The sequence below is a fragment of the Neofelis nebulosa genome, chromosome 16, assembly GCF_028018385.1.
Source record: "Neofelis nebulosa isolate mNeoNeb1 chromosome 16, mNeoNeb1.pri, whole genome shotgun sequence".
NCBI classification, from domain to species: Eukaryota; Metazoa; Chordata; class Mammalia; order Carnivora; family Felidae; genus Neofelis; species Neofelis nebulosa.
The window spans coordinates 55895216-55916043 of NC_080797.1; the positions used below are offsets into that span (position 1 = coordinate 55895216).

Sequence of the window (20828 nt, forward strand, 5' to 3'; positions counted from 1 at the left end):
TCAGTTAAGTGTCTAACTCCTGGTCTGGGCTCAGTTCATGATCTCACAGTTCTTGGGTTTGAGCCCCACATTGGGCTCTGTGCTGACAGTGAGAAGCCTGCATAGGATTCTGTCTCCCCCTCTCTCTGCCTCTCTCTCTCTCTCTCTCTCTCTCTCTCAAAAGTAAATAAACACTTTTCTTTTTTTTGTAAAGCCATTGGAGGGTTTTGAACAAGATACCAGAGTTGATTGATATTTTAACAGGGTCACTACAGCTGCATTGCTGAGAATGACCTGAAGGGCATAAAGTCATTAAAGAGACAAGTTGGAAGCTTTTGCAAGAATCTCTGTGAGAGACAAGGGTAGCCTGGACCAGGTGGAGAGAGAGGAGGTGCTGAGGAATAATGAGATTCTGGATGTGTTTTTGAAAGTAGAATCAACAGTGTTCATGAATGGCTTGGATATGGGGCATGAAACAAAGAGAAGGGTCAAGGATCAGGAGTCTGCATAAGGAATCTCATGACCAGTTTACCAACTATTTGCCCACTTGAAGGTACTTAACTCTTGAGGAAAACACTGCAACATCAAGGATGAAATGAATTTCCTGGAGGAAGAGTCCTTCATGAAATAGTCACTCTCTGTGCCTGTATCCACTGGGCAGTTGGGAAAGCATGAAGGCACCTTTGCCCTCTACTTCCTATTGCATTCTTAGCCTTGTTCCGTTTTTCAGAAATAGAATGTTGTCTATTGTATAACCAAAGAATAGAATTCTGACCCTCTGCCCTGTGACTTCCTGATCCTCCTCTCTTATAAAAACAAGAGCAGAACTGGGATCCCAGGGAATCAGAGAGCACAGTGCCAGGAGTCCCCAGACCAGCTTCACCTTCCACTGGGAAAATGAAGGTCTTCGCAGCTGCCTTCCCCTTCCTCATTGTTGCTACTGCCTTTGGATCCCAGGTCCAGGCCCTTCATGGTGAGTTCAGTGAGCCTTCTCACTGGTGATAAGCTCCATGGTAACTTGCAATCTGGAGAGGAGACACAAAAGGACACCTTTGTCCTCCTGTGACTGCTCCCTGTCCCAGATGCAGATGTGAATTTGCCACTTGTTTAAAAGCAGCAGCAGTAGGGTGTGGACCTCCCTCTGCAGCCTTTGGTCTCTGGGAAAAACTGTACAAATGACTGGTCCCCCTAAGGGAAATAATCCTCTCCCTTTTCATGACCAGAATTATTTGATACCTTCTCTTAGCTGAACTAGGGTGGTTAAGTGCTAAATCAAAAGAAGTGTAGTAAAATTGTAAATTTGTAGAAAGAAGCATAGAATTCTACAATGTTAGAAGGATTACATACCATCTAGTGTAAAACTATCATTTTGAAGAGGAAATGGGACAAGCCAGAAAAGTGACTCACCCAAGTCACCTAACCATTCTATGTATTTAACAAATAACTATCTAGTGCTTCCTATATGCAAGCAGGCACTGTTCTAAGTGTCTTATGGACTTAATACATTAGATCCCCCTAACAACCCTGTGGGGTAGACTATCGACAACTTGTATAGTTTTGCATATATTATTATCATTATTCTGATTTTACAGTTGAGAAAACTGAGGCATAAGAAATTTAGACAACTTGCTCAAGATTACACAACTATTAAGTGGTAGAATGAGGGTCTGAGCTAGTTAGGAGGCTGCTATGGAAAGACAAGGCCACTGAAGATTTTATTTTGCAAGCACCACACACCTCATAGCAAACATATCAAGTATACCTCCTTAAACAGAATTCATGCATGCCTCAGTGCATGCCTCCTTGAATAGAATTCATATGTAACTATATAAGAAATAAGCTAAAAGTGTAGTTGGGTTTGACTAGTTAGCATAATGCAGGTCCACAATCCCTAATCGAAAACTTTGGCGCTGGATGTGTTTTGGAATGCAGAATTATTCCATTTTTAAAAAGGTAATATAGGGGCACCTGGGTGGCTCAGTTGGTTGAGCATCCAATTGTTGGTTTTGGCTCAGGTCATGATCTCACGGTTCAGGAGATTGAGCCCCCAGTCGGGCTCTGCTCTGACAGCATGAAACTTGCTTGGGATTCTGTCTGTCTGTCTGTCTCTCTCTCTCGGTCTTTCTCTCCCTCTCTCTCTCTCTCTCTCTCTCTGCACCTCCCTGCTCACATGCTCTCTCCTTCTCAAAATAAATAAACTTTTAAAATAAAAATAAATTAAGTAGTAATAGAATATGATGTAGCAATTCCACTCTGAAATTATACCCAAAAGAACTGGAAGCAGGTACATGAAGAGATATGTGTAAACCCATGCTAATAACAGCATTATTCATTACAGTCAAAAGGTAAGAGCAGCCCAAGTGTCCGTCAACAAATGAAGAGATTTTTTTAATGGGGTATATACATACAATGAAACATTATTCAGCCTTATAAAGGCTAAAAAATGGATGAACATTGAAGACATTATGTTAAGTGAGATATACCAGTCACAAAAGGACAAATACTGTATGACTCCACTCATACGAGGTACTCAAAGTAGTCAAATTCAGGAACAGAAAGAATGGTAGTGGCCTGGGGCTCAGGGGGAGGAAAAATGGGAGTTATTGCTTCATAGTAAGGAGTTTCAGTTTTGCAAGATGAAAACCATTCTGTGGATGGATTGCGGTCATGGTTGCACAATATGTGAATATGCTTAATGCCACTGAACTGTGCACTTTTAAAAATGCTTAAAATTATAAATGTTTATTATGTATATTTCACATTTGCAATGCAGTAAGTATCATTTTTTAAAAGGCAACATATACCTGGACATTACTTAACATCCCTGGCAGAGCTGGGGAAGTGTACTTCAATCAAACATAGTAGTACTTTTGCAGCAAACACGTACAAATATTTATGCTAATGGGATAAATAAAGATTATAAATAGCTTCTCTTCACCCTGGGTGGCACTGTGCCACCAAATCAGTTAATAAAAAATGTTTCTGCTTCCTGAGCCCTGTGGATTCCGGAAATATACAGAAAGTATTGTGGGCTGTATCACATTATGTAGCTAATTCAACTGATTTATTCATATGGGATTTACGGTTTGCTTTTTGAAATTTTTTTTAACGTTTGTTTATTTTTGAGACAGAGAGAGACAGAGCATGAATGGGGGAGGGTCAGAGAGAGGGAGACACAGAATCTGAAACAGGCTCCAGGCTCTGAGCTGTCAGCACAGAGCCCAACGCGGGGCTCGAACTCACAGACCGCGAGATCATGACCTGAGCCGAAGTCGGCTGCTTAACCAACTGAGCCACCCAGGCGCCCCTCGGTTTGCTTTTTGTATTTCAAAGTCAACAGGATGATTTCACATCCCAAACAATTTCAAGAGTTTCCTGAAACATCTCAGGGCCCTAAGAGAGACAATGGGCCCTGAGGCAGACCTAGAACCCAGACAGTGTCCAGTGGTCCAGCATCATCACCTCTCTACCAGGGGACGGGGCTGAGGAATGAGACTGGTGGAGATACTGGGGCAATGCTGCCTCTGTGACTTCTCTTCCCTTGTTTCTCCCAAATAGAACCCATGGTGGCAATACGTCCTCATGAAACCTCGATACATCTGCAAGGTAAAAGTATATGTTATATTATAGCTTGTGTTTAAAAGCAGCAGCTGCACAGGTCTGCTCGGTGGCTTCAAAACACCTCATTTACGAGGTGGGGGTTGGGGGCAAGGGGGGAAAGATCCTGAAGGTGGCGAACATCCCAAGGAAGATTGGGATAGAATTTTAGGGGTGACCTCTATTCCGCCCAGCTGTCTCCTGAGTTGGATCCCCTGGGACAGCAGGTGATCTCTAATGCCTCCTGCAGGCATCAGAAGTTTCTTCTTCTTTCAGAAATGGTCATGGCCCTGTTGTGGCCCTGCCTGGGTGCCCCCAGACACATAGCTCAGCCCCGAGGAGAGGGAAGCAAGTGCTGGCCGAGGAAGAGAAGGTTCCCTTTGAAGTCCTGTGCCTTCTCAACCTCCCCAGGACTTTGGAGGAAAGGGGAAAAGGATCTAGTCTTCCTCAAAAAGAGACCCAGTCCCTAAATGACCCTTTCCCCTTGCTGCAGGCCTTCACCATCCCTCTGACTGCTGCACCCAATACACTCCACGGAAAATCCGATGTGGATTCATGAAAGATTACTATGAAACAAGCAGCGGGTGCTCCCAGCCAGCTGTCATGTAAGCACCAAGCTCACCAGCCATGTCTTGGGAGGGGAGGACCTGATGGACAGGTATCTAGAAAAGTCCCACCCACCCTATGGATCCTGCCAGGTCATGATAGGCACGTGTCCTAATTAGGATCCTGCAGGGCATCAGGTATGAGATGTTCCTGAAGAGGGAGGCTGGAGACAGAAGGAGAGAACAGAAGAAAGGCTGCCCAAGGAGACTCCCATGAGTCACTAAGGCATCTCAGCAGAGGCAGGGTCTCAGAGAGGAAGTGCCCTGAGCCCCTGCAGCAGAGAAAGAAAAGGACAGGCTGGGCTGAGTGAGGGATCCCAGGGCCAGGGAGGATGGGGCTCCCCATCCCTATTTGCTGAACCCCCCTTAGTTTGTAATTTTTCTCCACCTTGCTCCCCAGCTTCCTCACCAAGAAGGGGCAGCGTGTCTGTGCCAACCCCTTTGATTTGGGAGTTCAGAATTGCGTGAGGTCCCTGAAGTCGAACTAATGATACAGACCTGAGAAAAAGGAAGCTTGCTTGAGGAGAAGGGATACTAGGTGCCAGCCACCCCTATTTCCACTTCTCCTGTCCCAACTACCTCCTGGGATTTTCTTGGCCTATTTTTTTAAAAAGCAACAATTACTGTTCTTTCTGCTCTGGTTATAAAAAGCAATGCATTAATAAAGAGTATCCAATGTAGCTTTCCTTGAACTTTAAGAGGAAAAACAAACTATAGGAATTGCTGAAAACTGGATTCTGCGTTCTTTTTTGAAATGAAACATAAGAGAATTTTTTAAAAGCTAAAAACATTCAAACTCATTCAAACATAGATTGAATATGTGTCCAAAATGTACTTAACCTATTTATTTGTTTGGGAAGACCTTTATCTCTCCTTCTATTCTAAATGACAGACTTGCTGGATAAAGGATTCTGGGCTGCATATTTTTTCTGTTTAGCACACTGAAGATATCGTGCCAAGCCTTTCTGGCCTGCCAAGTTTCAAAGGAGAGATCAGTCACGAGTCTTATAGGTCTCCCTTTATATGTGAGGGCACGTTTATCCCTTGCTGCTTTCAGAATTTTCTCTTTATCCTTGTATTTTGCCAGTTTCACTATGATATGTCGTGCAGAAGATCGATTCAAGTTACGTCTGAAGGGAGTTCTCTGTGCCTCTTGGATTTCAATGCCTTTTTCCTTCCCCAGTTCAGGGAAGTTCTCAGCTATAATTTCTTCAAGTACCCCTTCAGCACCTTTCCCTCTCTCTTCCTCCTCTGGGATACCAATTATGCGTATATTATTTCTTTTTAGTGTATCACTTAGTTCTCTAATTTTCCCCTCATACTCCTGGATTTTTTTATCTCTCTTTCTTTCAGCTTCCTCTTTCTCCATAACTTTATCTTCTAGTTCACCTATTCTCTCCTCTGCCTCTTCAATCCGAGCCGTCGTGGTTTCCATTTTGTTTTGCATTTCGTTTAAAGCGTTTTTCAGCTCCTCGTGACTGTTCCTTAGTCCCTTGATCTCTGTAGCAAGAGATTCTCTGCTGTCCTGTATACTGTTTTCAAGCCCAGCGATTAATTTTATGACTATTATTCTAAATTCACTTTCTGTTATATTATTTAAATCCTTTTTGATCAGTTCATTAGCTGTTGTTATTTCCTGGAGATTCTTCGGAGGGGAATTCTTCCGTTTGGTCATTTTGGATAGTCCCTGGAGCGGTGAGGACCTGCAGGGCACTTCCCCCGTGCTGTGGTGTATAACTGGAGTTGGTGGGCGGGGCCGCAGTCCGACCTGATGTCTGCCCCCAGCCCACCACTGGGGCCACAGTCAGACTGGTGAGTGCCTTCTCTTCCCCTCTCCTAGGGGCGGGATTCACTGTGGGGTGGCGTGGCCCGTCTGGGCTACTTGCACACTGCCAGGCTTGTGGTGCTGGGGATCTGGCGTATTAGCTGGGGTGGGTAGGCAAGGTGCACGGGGGCAGGAGGGGCAGGCTTAGCTCGCTTCTCCTTAGGTGATCCACTTCAGGAGGGGCCCTGTGGCAGCGGGAGGGAGTCAGATCTGCTGCCGGAGGTTTGGCTCCGCAGAAGCACAGAGTTGGGTGTTTGCGCGGAGCGAGCAAGTTCCCTGGGAGGAACTGGTTCTCTTTGGGATTTTGGCTGGGGGATGGGCGGGGGAGATGGCGCTGGCGAGCGCCTTTGTTCCCCACCAAGCTGAGCTCTGCCGTCCGGGGGCTCAGCAGCTCTCCCTCCCTTTGTCCTCCAGCCTTCCCGCTTTCCGAGCAGAGCTGTTCACTTATGACCTCCCAGACACTAAGTCGCGCTTGCAAGTCGCGCTTGCTTTGGGAACACAGTCCGTCCGGCCCCTCCGCTTTTGCCAGCCCGACTCGGGGGCTCTGCTTGGCCGGCGAGCCGCCCCTCCGCCCCGGCTCCCTCCCGCCAGTCCTTGGAGCGCGCACCGCCTCGCCGCCCTTCCTACCCTCTTCCGTGGGCCTCTCGTCTGCACTTGGCTCCGGAGACTCCGTTCTGCTAATCCTCTGGCGGTTTTCTGGGTTCTTTAGGCAGGTGTAGGTGGAATCTAAGTGATTAGCAGGACGCGCGGTGAGCCCAGCGTCCTCCTACGCCGCCATCTTCTGTACTTAACCTATTTAATGAGGGAACCATAAATTGGAGCCAAAGGTCATCTGTGGAACAGAGACTTATATCATTAACTGGGGATGGCATTCTAAAATGTTAAGTCAGGGAAAAACAGGGTAATATCCTGTAAGACAATACAACTGTGATTTGGGGAATTATCTTATCTACTAGACAAAAATCATTTACATTTGTGCTAGATAAATATTTGCATGTTAATGTAATTTCACAAAGTCTGGGGCCCCATCAATAGTAAGTAGAACATCACTCAAGAGGACATTCCCCCTGCAGATTTAGGAACCCTGGGGTGGGCCTTTTGGACAATGTTCCAAATGACATTGGAGGAGCTGTCTGCAGTCATCCTTTTCCTGCCTTATTTCTACATTTTGGATGTTTTCTCTCAGTAGATATAACTTCCTAAAAGATTTCCTCTTTAAAGGTAAAGGACATTAAGACAAACATTCAAAGTTGGAGTGAATATCAATTTTACATTCATATCCATTAAAGCATATATGTTTATATTTGTAATTCGTAAATCTAGGTCAACTGTCTCAAAATTCAGAAGAAAACACTGAATTCTAAACAACAACAAAACAGTTTTTGATTCCAAAAAAGTTTAAAACCTATGCTTACTTTTTGGGTGATTTGCCATAAAAAGCTATAGGGAAAAAAAATTAATCGACAACCAAATATCCTTTGTAATAATAAACACTATTAGAAGAAGAAACCTGAGACAATGATTTTTTTAAGTTTATTTATTTTTCTGAGAGAGAGAGCAAGCATGTGAAGGGCAGAGAGAGAGGAAGACAGAGAATTCCAAGCAGCCTCCACACTGTTGGTGCAGAGCCCCATGCGGGACTCGTACTGATAAACTATGAGATCATGGCCTGAGCTGAAACCAAGAGTCAGATGATTAACCTACTGAGCCACCCAGGTGCCCCTGAGATAATGATTAAAGCTGGGAATTATTATCACTCTAAAGCAATCAAATACACATTCACACTATGTCTTACCTTATCCTCTCTGCTAAAATAGCTCATTTTAAAGGTTTGACTTCAGTGTAGAAAAGTTTCTTTTACTCCATCATTTGGGAGTAGGGGTGGATAGAAGATGACTGGAGAATAAGAGGTAGGGCACAGATGTACCCAATTTAACCAAGCATTCCAGGTGATTCTTATGCAGGTGGTCCTAGGAAGGACCTCACTTCAAGGTACCATTTTAGGAGGTGCAGGAAGAAAGGTAGGCAGGTTAGTTGGTGGACCTGTGCCTTGGTAAATTTCACACCTTCAGAGATGCCTTTCTCTTTTCTCAACCTAAGTGGAAATCCCTAGTTCCCTGGTTGTTAATGCAGATTCCGATGATGGGGGGCCTTGGCTCGGGTGGGTGAGGAGGAAGTGGGACTGGTCAGGCTTTCACTGAGGTTGTCAGAGAGGTTTGTTTCTAGGGGGTGGGGCAGTGGGACTTCTTTCTTGTCTTTGACCAGAGGTTGTCCTGGGTACTGCCCAGTTCTCTCTTGGGCCCATCGTCCTCTCTGGAAGACTCCCAAAGCAGATATCCTTCTTTACTTAGAGAACTGTACTTGTAGCTTTATCCTGGGGCAAATCCCACACCCATCTGTCCTGAAACGGGGACTGGCAAAGTCGTAGTTTCTTTTCCCAACATCCACTGACTCTGCCCTTTGTGTTACCTAGGGTGCCACTGAGAAGATGTTCTGTCAATGATCTCCTTCACCTGTATGATGAAACAAGTTTTTCAGCCTCCTTATTTTGCCATCAAGCTGACACATGTCCTTTATATAGAACAGAAATGTCTCATCTTACGGTCAGCTGATGTTACCTTTTCTGATTTCCTCTGCTACTACAAACTTATTTTCATTTTCATATTTCTTCTGCCATTTCCATGGGACTTGGGGAGGTGGAAGAGGCAAACACAGATGCTCAGGGTTCCGGCTTATATTTTGACTCATTTATGATCTCTCCTGTTGCTCTCTTCACTTCACTGTATTCTGTTTGGATTCAGCACCTTTGAGTTAACACCAGCCCACTGAGCCCTAGAATCAATGACTGAATGATCACAACAGCAACTTTTTGGCTTCAGTGAATCCTCATTGAAAAATCTCAAAAAGTTGTTGGGTTGAAACTGTGCTACACCCAGGAGGAGTGTGTGTGTGATGTCATCGGGTTCTCTAGCTGGCCAAGTCATTAGCTCAGTAGAATGAAATGGAGAGCATAGACCCACAGAGCAGTACAGATGGCAGAGGACCAAGTGTCTCCTAGTCAAGGCTTTGGGTCATGACAATGGCAGCTGAACAGAAATGAGGGATAGACACTGAGATGTTCCTTTCTAACCGAGCATCTGGTCATTCTGGTCTTTGGGGTCTTGGAGGGGACGATGGCATGCTATGTCTAGGCCAATTACATAAAACTCACATACTCTATTTTCACAAGTCCTCAGAAACAGCATGTTCCTTTTTTGCTTCCTTGTTTTCTTGTGGCACCTCTGCCCCTCCTCTCAACTCTTCCCAGCTAAACTCAGTGCAGCCTGAAAGGTTCAGTGTAGATGTCACCATAAAACCTCCCTCACTATCCCAGCCAGAGCACCCATCTCCTTTTCTCTGGATTCCTGAAACAGATGTTTATTGTCACTCAAACAATGACTGAGTGGCTACTTCATGTTCGACGTTGTGGTAGTCATCAGGAAAACCACAAGAACAAAACAAGCTAGATTCCTGCCCTTCAAAAATATTTCAGTATATAGAGAAGATTGAAAATAAGAATAAACAATGACATCTGTGTGCAAGAATCATATATATAATTCATCATCACTAAATCTCTGAGCTTTATGCAACACTGGATTAAAATGATGAGGCTGTTGATATTGGGAGCAATGAGCCTGGGGCTCAGACCTCCTCAGGCCCCATACAGGCAGCCCAAAGGCTGACGCTTTGAACAATGCAGGTCTTGAGACACTGACCTCCATGCAGTCAAACATCCAAGTATAACTTCTGACTCTACAAAACTTTCCTACCAATAGCCTACTGCTGACCCGAAGCCTGACTGAGAACATAAACTGTTGATTCACACATATTTTGTTTGTTATATGTATCATATACTGTATTCTTATAATAAAGTAAGCTAGAGAAAATGTTGTTTAAAAAATCATAAGAAATAGAAAATATGTACAGTACCGAACCGTATTTAATGTATAATATGTACGGTACCGAAAAAAACCCACATGTAAGTAGATCTGCACAGTTCAAATTCACGTTGTTCAAGGGTCAACTGTATAAGCACACCAGTTACAAAGCTATACTACACATCAGGCCTTCTGAAACTTTAGTATGCAAAATAATAATCTGGAGGGCTTGTTAAAACACAGTTTCCTCATCCTATTCCCAGAAATTCTAATTCAGGAGGATGGAATGCCCCACCCCCAAATCAGTGTTTCTAACAAGTTCCCAGGTAATCCTGATGCTACAGGGAGGAATGGGAATTTGAAGAGGAATTCTCACTTCTGACTTTGTCACTTGAGCACTGTTTGCAACTTTTATAAAAAGTACATGTTTTGTTAGTAACCAAAAAATAATTTCAAAGAGTTGAAAAAATAAATCTTTATGGTCTTCTCAAGACCAAACAACAGGGGCACCTGGGTGGCTCAGTCAGTTAAGCGTCCAAATGCTGATTTCCACTTAGGTCGTGATCTCACGGTTTCATGAGATCGAGCCCCGCATCAGGCTTTGTGCTGACATCTTGGAGCCTGCTTGGAATTCTCTCTCCCTATCTGCCTCTCCCTCTCAAAATAAATAAATAAGCTTAAAAAAAAAAAAAAAAAAGAACAAACAACAAAATGGGCCAGTTCTTGTGTCGATATTTGATTTTTTTTTTTTATGATGAAACTCATCAGAGCGGTCTAATTATAAAACAAGTAGGGGCACCTGGGTGGCTCAGTCAGTTAAGCATCCAACTTCGGCTCTGGTCATGATCTTGCGGTCTGTGAGTTCGAGCCCCACATCAGGCTCTGTGCTAAGAGCTTGGAGCCTGCTTCAGGTTCTGTGTCTCCCTCTTGCTCTGCCCCCCCACCTGCCACTGGTGCTCTGTCTCTCTAAAATATAAATAAATGTTAAATTTTTTAAAATTTTTTTAACATTTATTTATTACTGAGAGACAGAGAGAGACAGAGCATGATCATGGGAGGGGCAGAGAGAGGAGGAGACACAGAATCTGAAGCAGGCTCCAGGCTCTGAGCTGTCAGCACAGAGCCTGATGCAGGGCTGGAACTCACAAGCTGCGAGATCATGACCTGAGCTGAAGTCAGACACTTAACCGCCTGAGCCACCCAGGTGCCTCTAAAAAAAATTTTTTTTTAAGAAATATACAACTGGGGAAAGTTTAAACATGGCTAAAAAAAAAGTCTGACAGCCAATGTTGAATTTTTTAAAGTAAAAACCTTAGGAGTTGTGCATAGCAGCTAGAAAAAATGTGCTTAAAAGTTGAAAAAAACTTAATAAAGCTGCATAGAAATCATCAAGGCATAAAATAGCAAATGGAAACATCTATATTTTTACTATTTTACTTTTAGAACCACAGTGTAAATTTTAGAAGTAATATATAGCTCATTCCCTTTTCTCTCTCTTTTTTTTTTCTTCATGTATTCATTCTCTTAGTGTGAACTAGGGGGCTCACCTGAGGACTCAGCTAGGGCAGGGGCAGAGGGCATGACCCACATGCTTGAGGCCAATATGACCAGGACAAAAGACACAGCCAGTATGGCCAGAAGATTTGTTACATACAGGGGACAGTTCAAAGTAAACATAGTGAGGTTAATGGGAGCCAGATTTCTCACTACTAAAGTAGGGAGAGAAACTTAAAAAGGGAAGATTAAAATAAACCCTGTGTGTTGACTTGGAATTGAATGTATTGGTATAAATTTTTGGCTTTTCATTTACCTAGACCAATGACGTAGAAATTGCTACAAATGTGTGAAATTGATATAACAGAAATAGATACAAGTTTATACACACATTTACACATATATACTTCAATATATTTCCTAGTTTGTCCACTAAGAGCTCAGACCTAAAAGTAATGCCCTTCCCATAGCAATGAGCACCGTAAGCACCCAGATCCTGGGTTTTCAAAACCATCCTTCACTAATGGAATCCAGGGCTCATTGGAGAAATGGCAGGTTCCCAGAGCTAGGGCAAAGTATAAGATGAGCCTGGATCATCTTCTTGTGCCAAAAAGTAATAAAATTTTTAAAAAAAGGATAAATAAGAAATCCTCAAATCTCCTAGAGAGAGGGGCAGTGGTGCTGGCAGCCTCACAGGCACAGCCGGTTTACTCAGTATTGAGTGCACACCACAACTTAGCAGCAGCAGTGGGGCATCCCCTGCTGTCAGAGCCCCTGCACTAGGGCAGCCACCCTGGCTCCCTCTGCTCTTCCATCCTCCGCTCTCACCATGGTTGATCAGCTGATCAAAGAACAGATTGCTGAGTTCAAGGAAGCTTTCTCCCTATTTGACAAAGACGGTGATGGCACCATCACAACAAAGGAACTTAGAACCACCATGAGGTCATTGGGTCAGAGCCCAACAGAACCCAAATTGCAGGATATGATCAATGAGATGGATTCTGATGGTAACAGCACCCTTGACTTCCCAGGATTTTTTACTCTGATGGTTAGAAATGAAAGATACAGGGGCGCCTGGGTGGCGCAGTCAGTTAAGCGTCCAACTTCAGCCAGGTCACGATCTCGCGGTCCGTGAGTTCGAGCCCCGTGTCGGGCTCTGGGCTGATGGCTCGGAGCCTGGAGCCTGTTTCCGATTCTGTGTCTCCCTCTCTCTCTGCCCCTCCCCCGCTCATGCTCTGTCTCTCTCTGTCCCAAAAATAAAAAAAATAAAAAAATAAAAAGAAATGAAAGACACATACAGTAAAGAAGAAATTCATGAGGTATTCCGAGTCTTTGACAAGGATGCCAATAGTTACAGCAGTGTGGCAGAACTATGTCATGTCATGACAAACTTAAGAGAAACACTAACAGATGAAGAATTCAGTGAAATGATCAGAGAGCCAGACACTGATGGAGATGGACAAACAACTATGAAGATTTTGTACAGGGCACCTGGGCGGCTCAGTTGGTTGAGCATCTGACTTTGTTTTTGGCTCAGGTCATGATCCCAGAGTCTTGGGATTGAGCCCCGAGTTGGGCTCCATGCTAAGTATGGAGCCTGCTTAAGATTCTCTCCCTCTGCCTCTCTCCCCCACTTGCACCCTCTCTATAAAATAAAAAAATACAAAGGGTGCCTGGGTGGCTCAGTCGGTTAAGCATCCAACTTCGCCTCAGGTCACAATCTCACAGTTCGTGGGTTCAAGCACTGCATTGGACTCTGCTTTCAGCACAGAACCCAGTATCTGATCCTCTGTTCTCCTCTCTGCCCCTCCCCTACTTGCACTCTCTCTCAAGAATAAACATTAAAAATAAATAAATAAATAAATAATTTATACAGATGAGGACTACAAATGAAGATCTACTTTCAACTTCTTTTCCCCCTCTAGAAGAAAATGAATCTTTTACTTACCTCTTGCCAAAAAAAACATTAATTTATTTGTTCTGTTTCCATACAGCAAAACTGAATATCAAAGGTACCTTCTGTCCACACACAAAAAATCTGCATGTATTGGTTGGTGGTCCTGTCCTTTGAAGATCAATCTACCCATCAGTTTTACAATATAAATACTTGTACTACCTTAACAATATGAAAGTACTTGGAGGAGCCCTTGCAGTTCCATTTGTTAATGATTAATACATTGGGTTGGCCAGTTTTTCATACATGCTGCTTGACAACTGAGCAGAGTCAGGCATTTGTGTTAAAAATGAAAAATAAGGGTGTCTGGGTGGTTCAGTCGATTAAGCATCCAACTCTGGATCTCAGCTCAGGTCCTGATCTTAGGGCCATGAGTTCAAGCCCTGAATTGGGCTCCATGCTGAACAGGAAGCCTAAATTAAGGGAGAGGAGAGTGGGAGGGAGGGAGGGAGGGAGGAAGGAAGGAAGGAAGGAAGGAAGGAAGGAAGGAAGGAAGGAAGGAAGGAAGGAAGGGAGGAAGGAAGGAAGGAAGGAAGGAAAATTTATAAATCTATTCAAATAGGTTCTAGTTCAATATGTTAGTATAAATTGTCATAGCTGGTTCACTGAAAACAAACATTTAAAATTGGTTCACTTCAGGATGCTGTGCAGAAATATGGGTGAAGGCTAAACTGTCTAGACATAGCCCCACTTAGTAGGATGGCCCTCTTGTACTTCCATGGGCCCTGACCCATGGTGATGATGAAACACATCCTGGTGACATGCTGCATGTGTTGCTTTAGTATTGACCACATTGTGCTAGAGCAAAATGGGTGTCAGGCTGTCACCATTCACACAAATTTTTAAAAGAAACCTTTACCAGGGAAGCACCTTTGGACTCTGTTTTTGAAATCTTTTGAACCATGACTTGGAGCCAGCAAAGCGGGCTGTGGCTATAGACTTCGGCACAATCATCATCACTGCTGTTCAAGAAATTCAATTTACGTCCATTCCAAATTATAAATGCTAGTCTTTTTTTTCCAGTAAAAAGACTATTAACCTAACAAAAAATCTGGAGAGAGAGGAAAAATCAGGTCACCACAAATAAAGTTCCACTCCAGAAAAAATTCTCATACTCTCAGTGTAGAATTCTATACCCAGCAAAAAATATCAATCAAGTATGAGGGATGAATAATGACTTCTTCAGACAAGCAAGAACTCAGAGAATTTATGTTCCACACACCTTTCTGGATTATTTGATTTTTTAAATCAATGTATATGTCTTGCTTTGGGAACTATTTTCAATATTTTTTAAACAGGTACTGCATACTTACCAGTGGGCAACAGAACATTTAGGACCTCTATGTTGCTACCAAGTTACATTCATCCCACTGCATTTCAGTTTTCATTTACTTTTTTGAGTCCCTCTTTAAGCTATGACTCCTCTGAGGTCAGGGTCATCTTCATTCCCACACTGCAAGTATAGCCCAGTACCTAGAATTTGATATTGTGGCAAAGAAGTGATGCAGTCATGAAACCCATCCCACTGTCCTCCTGGACACACAGACGATATATTTTTTCCATACTTTTGTCATTAAATTGGAGCCAGGTGACTTCATTCTGGCCATAGAGTATAAGTGAAAGCAATTTATATCATTCCCACAACTGTTACATAAAAACCTCCCAATTCTTCTGCTTTCCACTATGGTAGCAAAATTAGAGACCTATTGTTGAAACTTGGGGAAATTACAGACAGAAGAAGCCTTAGTCCCTGAATACATGCATAAATAGAAACAGCTTTCTCCAACACACACACCCTCATTCCACTGCTCACACACATTGGACTGTGACATGAGCAAGAAATAAACCTTCATTTAATTAATCCCCTGAGATTTAGGGGTTATTTATTAGCAATTAGTATATACAGACTAATGTAGGTAGGAACTTAATAACTGCTTGAAAAATCAAGAGATTTCCTGTAAGGTTCCTAGCAACAACTTGGCAAGTGGGCTAAGTCGCCATGAAAACAAAGTAAACACTGTTTCCTTCCAACTCATATTCTCCCCAGAAACAACTTATTTCCTTAGATTGTTTGATTTGAAGAGTTTAAATAGTTTTGTTATTGATGATAACAAATACAGAACATGTCTAATAAATGGCTGTCTTGGCACCTCAGCATGAGAATTCAGCCATTTCCTGTGAGATGCACATACTTAGACCAGCTCAAGTACTTTATTCATGGTTCTTCTAAAACATGTATTTACAAATTGTGTTAGGCTCTTTATGAATGGGCAAAGATAAATAACAGATGTTCCCTGCCCTGATGAGTCCAGGAAAGGAGAGGAGATGTAAACAGCCTTCTAAATGCAACAGTAAGCAAAATGGCCCCTAAGCTGAACATGGTAAAGGCCATTGGACTGAGTCTGCAGAGGTGGATCTATTCTGCACCCCGCTCATCCTATAAATATGAGCAAGTCCCTGGCCCTTTCTTGAGCCTGAATTCCTCCTCAGTAAATGGCCAGTTTAGACCAATCTAAGGATGGCAAATACATAGCACGTGAGCTGCATGTGTTAGTCACAGCACTTCTTCTGAGGTGTGTGGACACGGCCTTGGAATACTATGCAATGCAGAACTCCAGCCCACTGCTAATCAGTGAAGCCTACTGGCCATCCCTGAACACAGCATTTTCTAGGTATTCATCAAGCTTCTCTGTGACAAAAGTCAGAAGCCAGGAGAAGGTCCTAAAGGGATACACCTGAGATCAGAAAGAGCTAAGACTAGAGGCTTTGTAGAAAAGCCAGATCACTTTCAGAGACAGCTCAGTTGGGGTCCCCAGGTTTCTCCACAGCATAGTGGTTAAGAACACAGACTTGGGAACCAGACTACCTGGGTCTGAACCCAGATTCCACTTATCAACTGTCAAAGCTTGGGCAAGTTACTTATGCTCTCTGTGCCTCAGTTTCCTCCATTGCTTATTTAAGATAAAATGGGCTATTATTCATAAAACATTTGGGACAGTGGCTGGTGTGTGTAGCTGTTATGTAATGTTTGTTAAATAAATTATCTACTGAGCATCACAGTGTTTCCTCACCCCAGGGTACGGTGAGAGGGTAGCAATGAGTCTGGGAGCTGGAGGTTCTGGTTAAATGTTTAAGTGAGGAGTTCCTAGTCCAGATGAGTGAGACTGGACATGGGGAGCTCCTGACCTCATCCTGGTACCCTAAATCACCTCTGATCTCCAGACAAACAGATTCTGAACCTCCCCAAATGGTCACAGGCCACATCCCAGCCTTTAGATCTTGAACTAAGTGCGCAACAGTACCCCCAGGCCCTGTGCTGTAGCCTATATCAAAGGAAGGGCTTATATCAAAGGAGTTAAATGTATTGCCACTGGGAATAGAAGGCAATTTCCTCCCTGAAATCTTGGCTCTCCATGCTTCCCTCACTCCACCCTCAACAAATGTTCAGGATATGAAATTGCTGAGGCATCACTGCTTCCTACTTCCCTTTGTAATCTTGGTTCCCTTATTTTAAGAAATACTTTGCCTTGAAGGTCATTTCTCACCACCACCTCAGCCCAGGAGCTTCAGAAGCCCCTACCAGGCAAGTTCTCCTCCTGCAGCAGCTCCCTCAACCCAGGAGGATGAAAGTCTCCATGGCTGCCATCTCCCTCTTCCTCCTCCTCCTCATCACCGGTGCCCTGGTGTCCACGGCTAAATCCTCTTCACGTGAGTGCAATACCTTGTCTTCCTTCCATCCTGGCCCCTGTGAGGAAAGAAGCAGGAGTAAAGTTGCTGGAGAGACAAGGAGGAGGTCTGGGATCTTCTGAAATTGGTTTTGTCCTCACCCTCCCGGGACTAGTCCCCCCTCCTGCCAAGGCCATGGAGTGAACCTGCCTCTCCACTCCCTCAGTCCATCTCTCTTTGCCATTAAGTAAGAGTAGCCCACCTCATTTGGGGGACATTATCCCCAGGGATACAGAGGAGCCATTTGTCTGCTTGCCCTCTGAGATTGGGGCTGCCGGCTTCCAGGGTCAGCCCTACCCAAAGGTGTGACCTTGCTTAGGTATGGGCTGAGGGCGACCACAACAGTGGGGGTCTCACCTCGGTCACCTTTTTCCAGCTTATTTCTTAGGATGAGCTGCCTTTACACACAACCAAAACCATGCCTCACCCTTCATCTTTACCTCAGCTTCTTCTCAGAAACTGGGAGGAAATAGAGGGGGTTGTTGAAATAAAGCCAGTCTAAAATTAGTGGTAATCTGGACAGTTCGACTTGCCTCTCTGAGAAGATGTGTGGATCTCAGAGGAATAGGTTGAGACTGGTCTCAGGAACCAGTGGACCCTTATTCCACTCTTTGGAGACAGAGGATGCTACCTGGAATGGAACTGGATAAAAGACCCAGCTGTTCCCTTCCCACCCAAGCATCCAGCTGCCCCTCTGCAACCTCAGAGGCCACTGCCAACACACGCAGGGTTCTGTCCAGGCTGAGCACATGCACACCCCCAACACTCCACTCCGTGACTGCAGTGCCTACTTGTTTCTCCAGGGCCCTCGTTCTGAAGTAACCTTCCTGCTACCTCCATAATTGAAGCTTGAAGGAACGGATTATTTCCAGTCACTCTCTTGCACCTGCTATAAGAGCCATGAAATTTTAGAAATCAGAAAGTAACTGAAAAGTTCACCTAATTCAGTGATGTCTAACATTTTTTAGACCAGGGAACCTTTCTTCCAGCAAAAGCTTACTCAGACACAGCAAAAAAGGGCTGAATGGGATACTATCTCTAAAACTACTCCCAAATGCATCAGTACCTCTGAAATAGTCCCCAAGGCCCCAAGACCCCCAGAAACTCAGTGTAAAAACCACCAATCCAGTCCAACAGGCTCATTGACAGAGGAGGAAACAGAGAGGGGAACAAAGTTACCATGGGCATATGGCCAGCAAAGGCAAGAGAGGTTGGGACCTGGGTATCCTGACTCCCTTGGTGTCCTTGGGCCTTGGTGTTGGCTTCCTTCTTTGCAGGACAGGGGTTTAATTGGGACACAGGCAAAACCCCATTTTCCCAATCTCCCAGATTGGGAAGGGCTGGGTCTGCACTCCCAGCTGGCGTGTGTCCCTGTCTCTATTGGCATTTCTTCCGAATATCCCTCCTCTTTGGAACACCTGTGCGAGCCTGCCCCACAGGGATGGTGTGTACTCACTGAGAAGATTTGGGCTTTGCTAATCTTCAATCTGGAGTTGAAGGTCATCAGCCAGTCTTTCTAGGAGAGGTTGAAGAACAGGAAAGAGGGTGATTGTGGATGCAGGAGGAGGGAGAGGGGAGCCGGAGGACCGAGTGTCTGCACAACCCTCCCTCCAAATTCTGTGAGGCCACCTCCTCCTCCTTTCCCTCTTCCACCCTCTATAGTGCAGAAGCAGCCAGCAGCTCTGGCTTTTAGCAGAGAACCCAGTGTCCACTTCCCTCCCTGCTCTCTCCTCAGGAGGACCTTACCACCCGGCCGAGTGCTGCTTCAACTACATTGCCCAGGCAATCGCACGTCATCGGATCACGGGTTATTATGAGACCAGCAGCCAGTGCTCCAGGCCCGGAGTGGTGTAGGTGGCACCCACACACCATATACCAGGGGACAGGAAGCCTGCAAGCCCTGGGGGATAGGGAGGAACTGGAGTGGGGACTCCCCAAAGCACCTCTCAGGTGCAGTGACAGGCAGTGGAGGGGAAACCTGGGGGCTTTCTGGCCTGGCTGAGCCTGTGGGGAACCAGGAGGAAGCTGAGCCCATGCATGGGGAGGCATCAGGGGAGGGGAAGGGAAGGCAGGAGGGCACTTCCAGGGGCAGGAGACGCATGGAGATGGGTCCAGGGGCCCTGAGGGGCTGGAGAGCATGTCTCAGAGAGGAGACTGGTCTTGAGCTGCCTCTGACAAAGAAAGGAGAAACAGCCTAGATGGGTGAGGAATCTGGGAGGCTGACAGGCTCACACTTCACTGCTTGATGCCTGAGTCTATAACCCTTCTCCCTTTCGCTCCATAGCTTCATCACCAAAAAGGGCCATTCCATATGTGCCAACCCCAGTGACGTCTGGGTCCAGGACTACATCAAGGACCTGGAGGAGAAATGAGCTGGCCATCTGAAGAAGAGGCCAAGGTCCCCCTCTCAGTCCCAATGCTCAGCCCCAGACACCTTCTGGGAGCTGCCCTGCCTTGAATTAAAGACCTAGAATTTATGCCCTCCCTGTCCTCATTCATTTCTACCAGATCTACTCTTTGGAGCCCAGCTGGGCGGCACTCTTGGCATCAGGCTTTGCTCTACAGAAATGTGGTCAGCCCTAGATGCAAAAAAACAGGTCAGGCCTGTGATGGGGGTGGCGGGAAGCTAAGGCCACCTTTACATAATAATCATCATGATGATAACAGATACCATTGTCTTACCACTTTCTACCTTTCAAGCAGTCTGCTAAACAGTCTAAGTGTATTATCTTATTTATATAAGCTACACAAGTGTAATGCTAAGAACTATCACCTGATTTTGCAGGTAAATCTTCATAAAGTCTTCGTAGCAGCCAAATTTCAAAGTCCTTTGTTCTGTGCTGCTCCCAAGGCCCTTGTTCCCAGCTATCTGGGATAAGAATGATTTTATCCAACCCTTCCCCCTCCACTTGCATACATCAGGTTGTACTATATTGTTATGCCCATTTTTGTGTCCTCCACCAAGGCCTAACAGAAAGCCTGGCCCATACCAGGTACTCAGGAAATGGATGGACTGATGGTTGGATAGAAAGATACAGGAATCAAGAGGATGCTATGCTCCATGAATAATACGCAGCGGCCCCCAAAAGCTCTCAGACCCATCTTCGGGGTTCAAGGAGGAGATCCTCTTCCTCAGAGTAAGAGCATGGCCAGTGTAGGTACAGTGCCCACCCTTCCCAGGCCACCATCTTCCACACACCAGGGCCAAGAAGATACTTATATGCTAAAGGTACAACCAGGCTTCCTCAGACCTCCTCACCTCCAAAAACAATGGTCAAGGGGGTACCCAAATACATACATACTACCGTCCTAAAAAGCCATAGTGTCACCACCACTGCCTTGAACCCACCAGGACGAAATGCATTATATAGTTTTTCCCTATTCATGAGCAGTCATGCAAAACAGCAAGCCCCATAAGGATCTTCATACGCCCCTGCCTCAGTCTACTTTCATTTACTGAAACGCACCCCACTATACCTCTAAAGCGCCTGCCAAAATCCCCTATATCTTCCATGTCTTCTCTGAATTCTACCTTCAATCCCTGGAATGGGGTCCTGAGGCAGTCTGAAGAGAGAAGACGCGGAGGGGCAGGTCAGCCCCAGTCAAGGCGCCTGGCGGAGAAGCTCAGAAACACCGAAGAGATTATCACGTGCGTGGGGTTGGAGCGCCCTCTGCTTGCCGTGATTGGCCGCGGTAGCTGGTTGGATAAACCCATATCGCAGGCAAGCAGG

General features: G+C 45.0%; 2 protein-coding genes and 1 long non-coding RNA gene across 4 annotated transcripts; 2 read left to right on the forward strand and 1 right to left on the reverse strand.

Annotated features, from left to right (window-relative positions):
• The first annotated feature begins 780 nt into the window (after positions 1-780).
• On the forward strand, positions 781-10924 carry LOC131497139 (C-C motif chemokine 15-like). Of its 2 annotated transcripts, none has more exons than XM_058703166.1 (4): positions 781-952; positions 3538-3585; positions 4070-4181; positions 8480-10924. In XM_058703166.1, the coding sequence occupies exons 1-4, from the start codon at positions 877-879 to the stop codon at positions 8616-8618; spliced, it is 375 nt and encodes a 124-aa protein (XP_058559149.1). In that variant the 5' UTR covers positions 781-876; the 3' UTR covers positions 8619-10924. The 2 variants fall into 2 exon arrangements, with proteins under 2 accessions (XP_058559149.1, XP_058559150.1); XM_058703167.1 differs by lacking the exon at positions 8480-10924 and adding an exon at positions 4582-4861 and having other exon boundaries at positions 790-952.
• A 5954-nt stretch (positions 10925-16878) lies between these two features.
• On the forward strand, positions 16879-19574 carry LOC131497142 (C-C motif chemokine 14-like). Its single transcript, XM_058703170.1, has 3 exons — positions 16879-17079; positions 18833-18947; positions 19382-19574. The coding sequence occupies exons 1-3, from the start codon at positions 16995-16997 to the stop codon at positions 19467-19469; spliced, it is 288 nt and encodes a 95-aa protein (XP_058559153.1). The 5' UTR covers positions 16879-16994; the 3' UTR covers positions 19470-19574.
• Positions 16909-19382, reverse strand: LOC131497143 (uncharacterized). The gene is made up of 2 exons (XR_009254793.1): positions 18554-19382; positions 16909-17116 (listed from the first exon to the last, which is right to left on the reverse strand). It is a non-coding gene; the product is annotated as an uncharacterized LOC131497143 (long non-coding RNA).
• Positions 19575-20828: the final 1254 nt, after the last annotated feature.

What these genes read in the sequence shown, in the direction of transcription:
- LOC131497139 (XM_058703166.1), top strand. Translation starts at nt 877, where the DNA reads ATGAAGGTCTTCGCAGCTGCCTTCCCCTTCCTCATTGTTGCTACTGCC. An exon ending in AACCTCGATACATCTGCAAG is followed by an intron (nt 3,586 to 4,069) that starts GTAAAAGTATAT and finishes CCCTTGCTGCAG; the next exon opens with GCCTTCACCATCCCTCTGAC. An exon ending in TGCTCCCAGCCAGCTGTCAT is followed by an intron (nt 4,182 to 8,479) that starts GTAAGCACCAAG and finishes TGTGTTACCTAG; the next exon opens with GGTGCCACTGAGAAGATGTT.
- LOC131497142 (XM_058703170.1), top strand. Translation starts at nt 16,995, where the DNA reads ATGAAAGTCTCCATGGCTGCCATCTCCCTCTTCCTCCTCCTCCTCATC. An exon ending in CACGGCTAAATCCTCTTCAC is followed by an intron (nt 17,080 to 18,832) that starts GTGAGTGCAATA and finishes CTCTCTCCTCAG; the next exon opens with GAGGACCTTACCACCCGGCC. An exon ending in TGCTCCAGGCCCGGAGTGGT is followed by an intron (nt 18,948 to 19,381) that starts GTAGGTGGCACC and finishes TTCGCTCCATAG; the next exon opens with CTTCATCACCAAAAAGGGCC.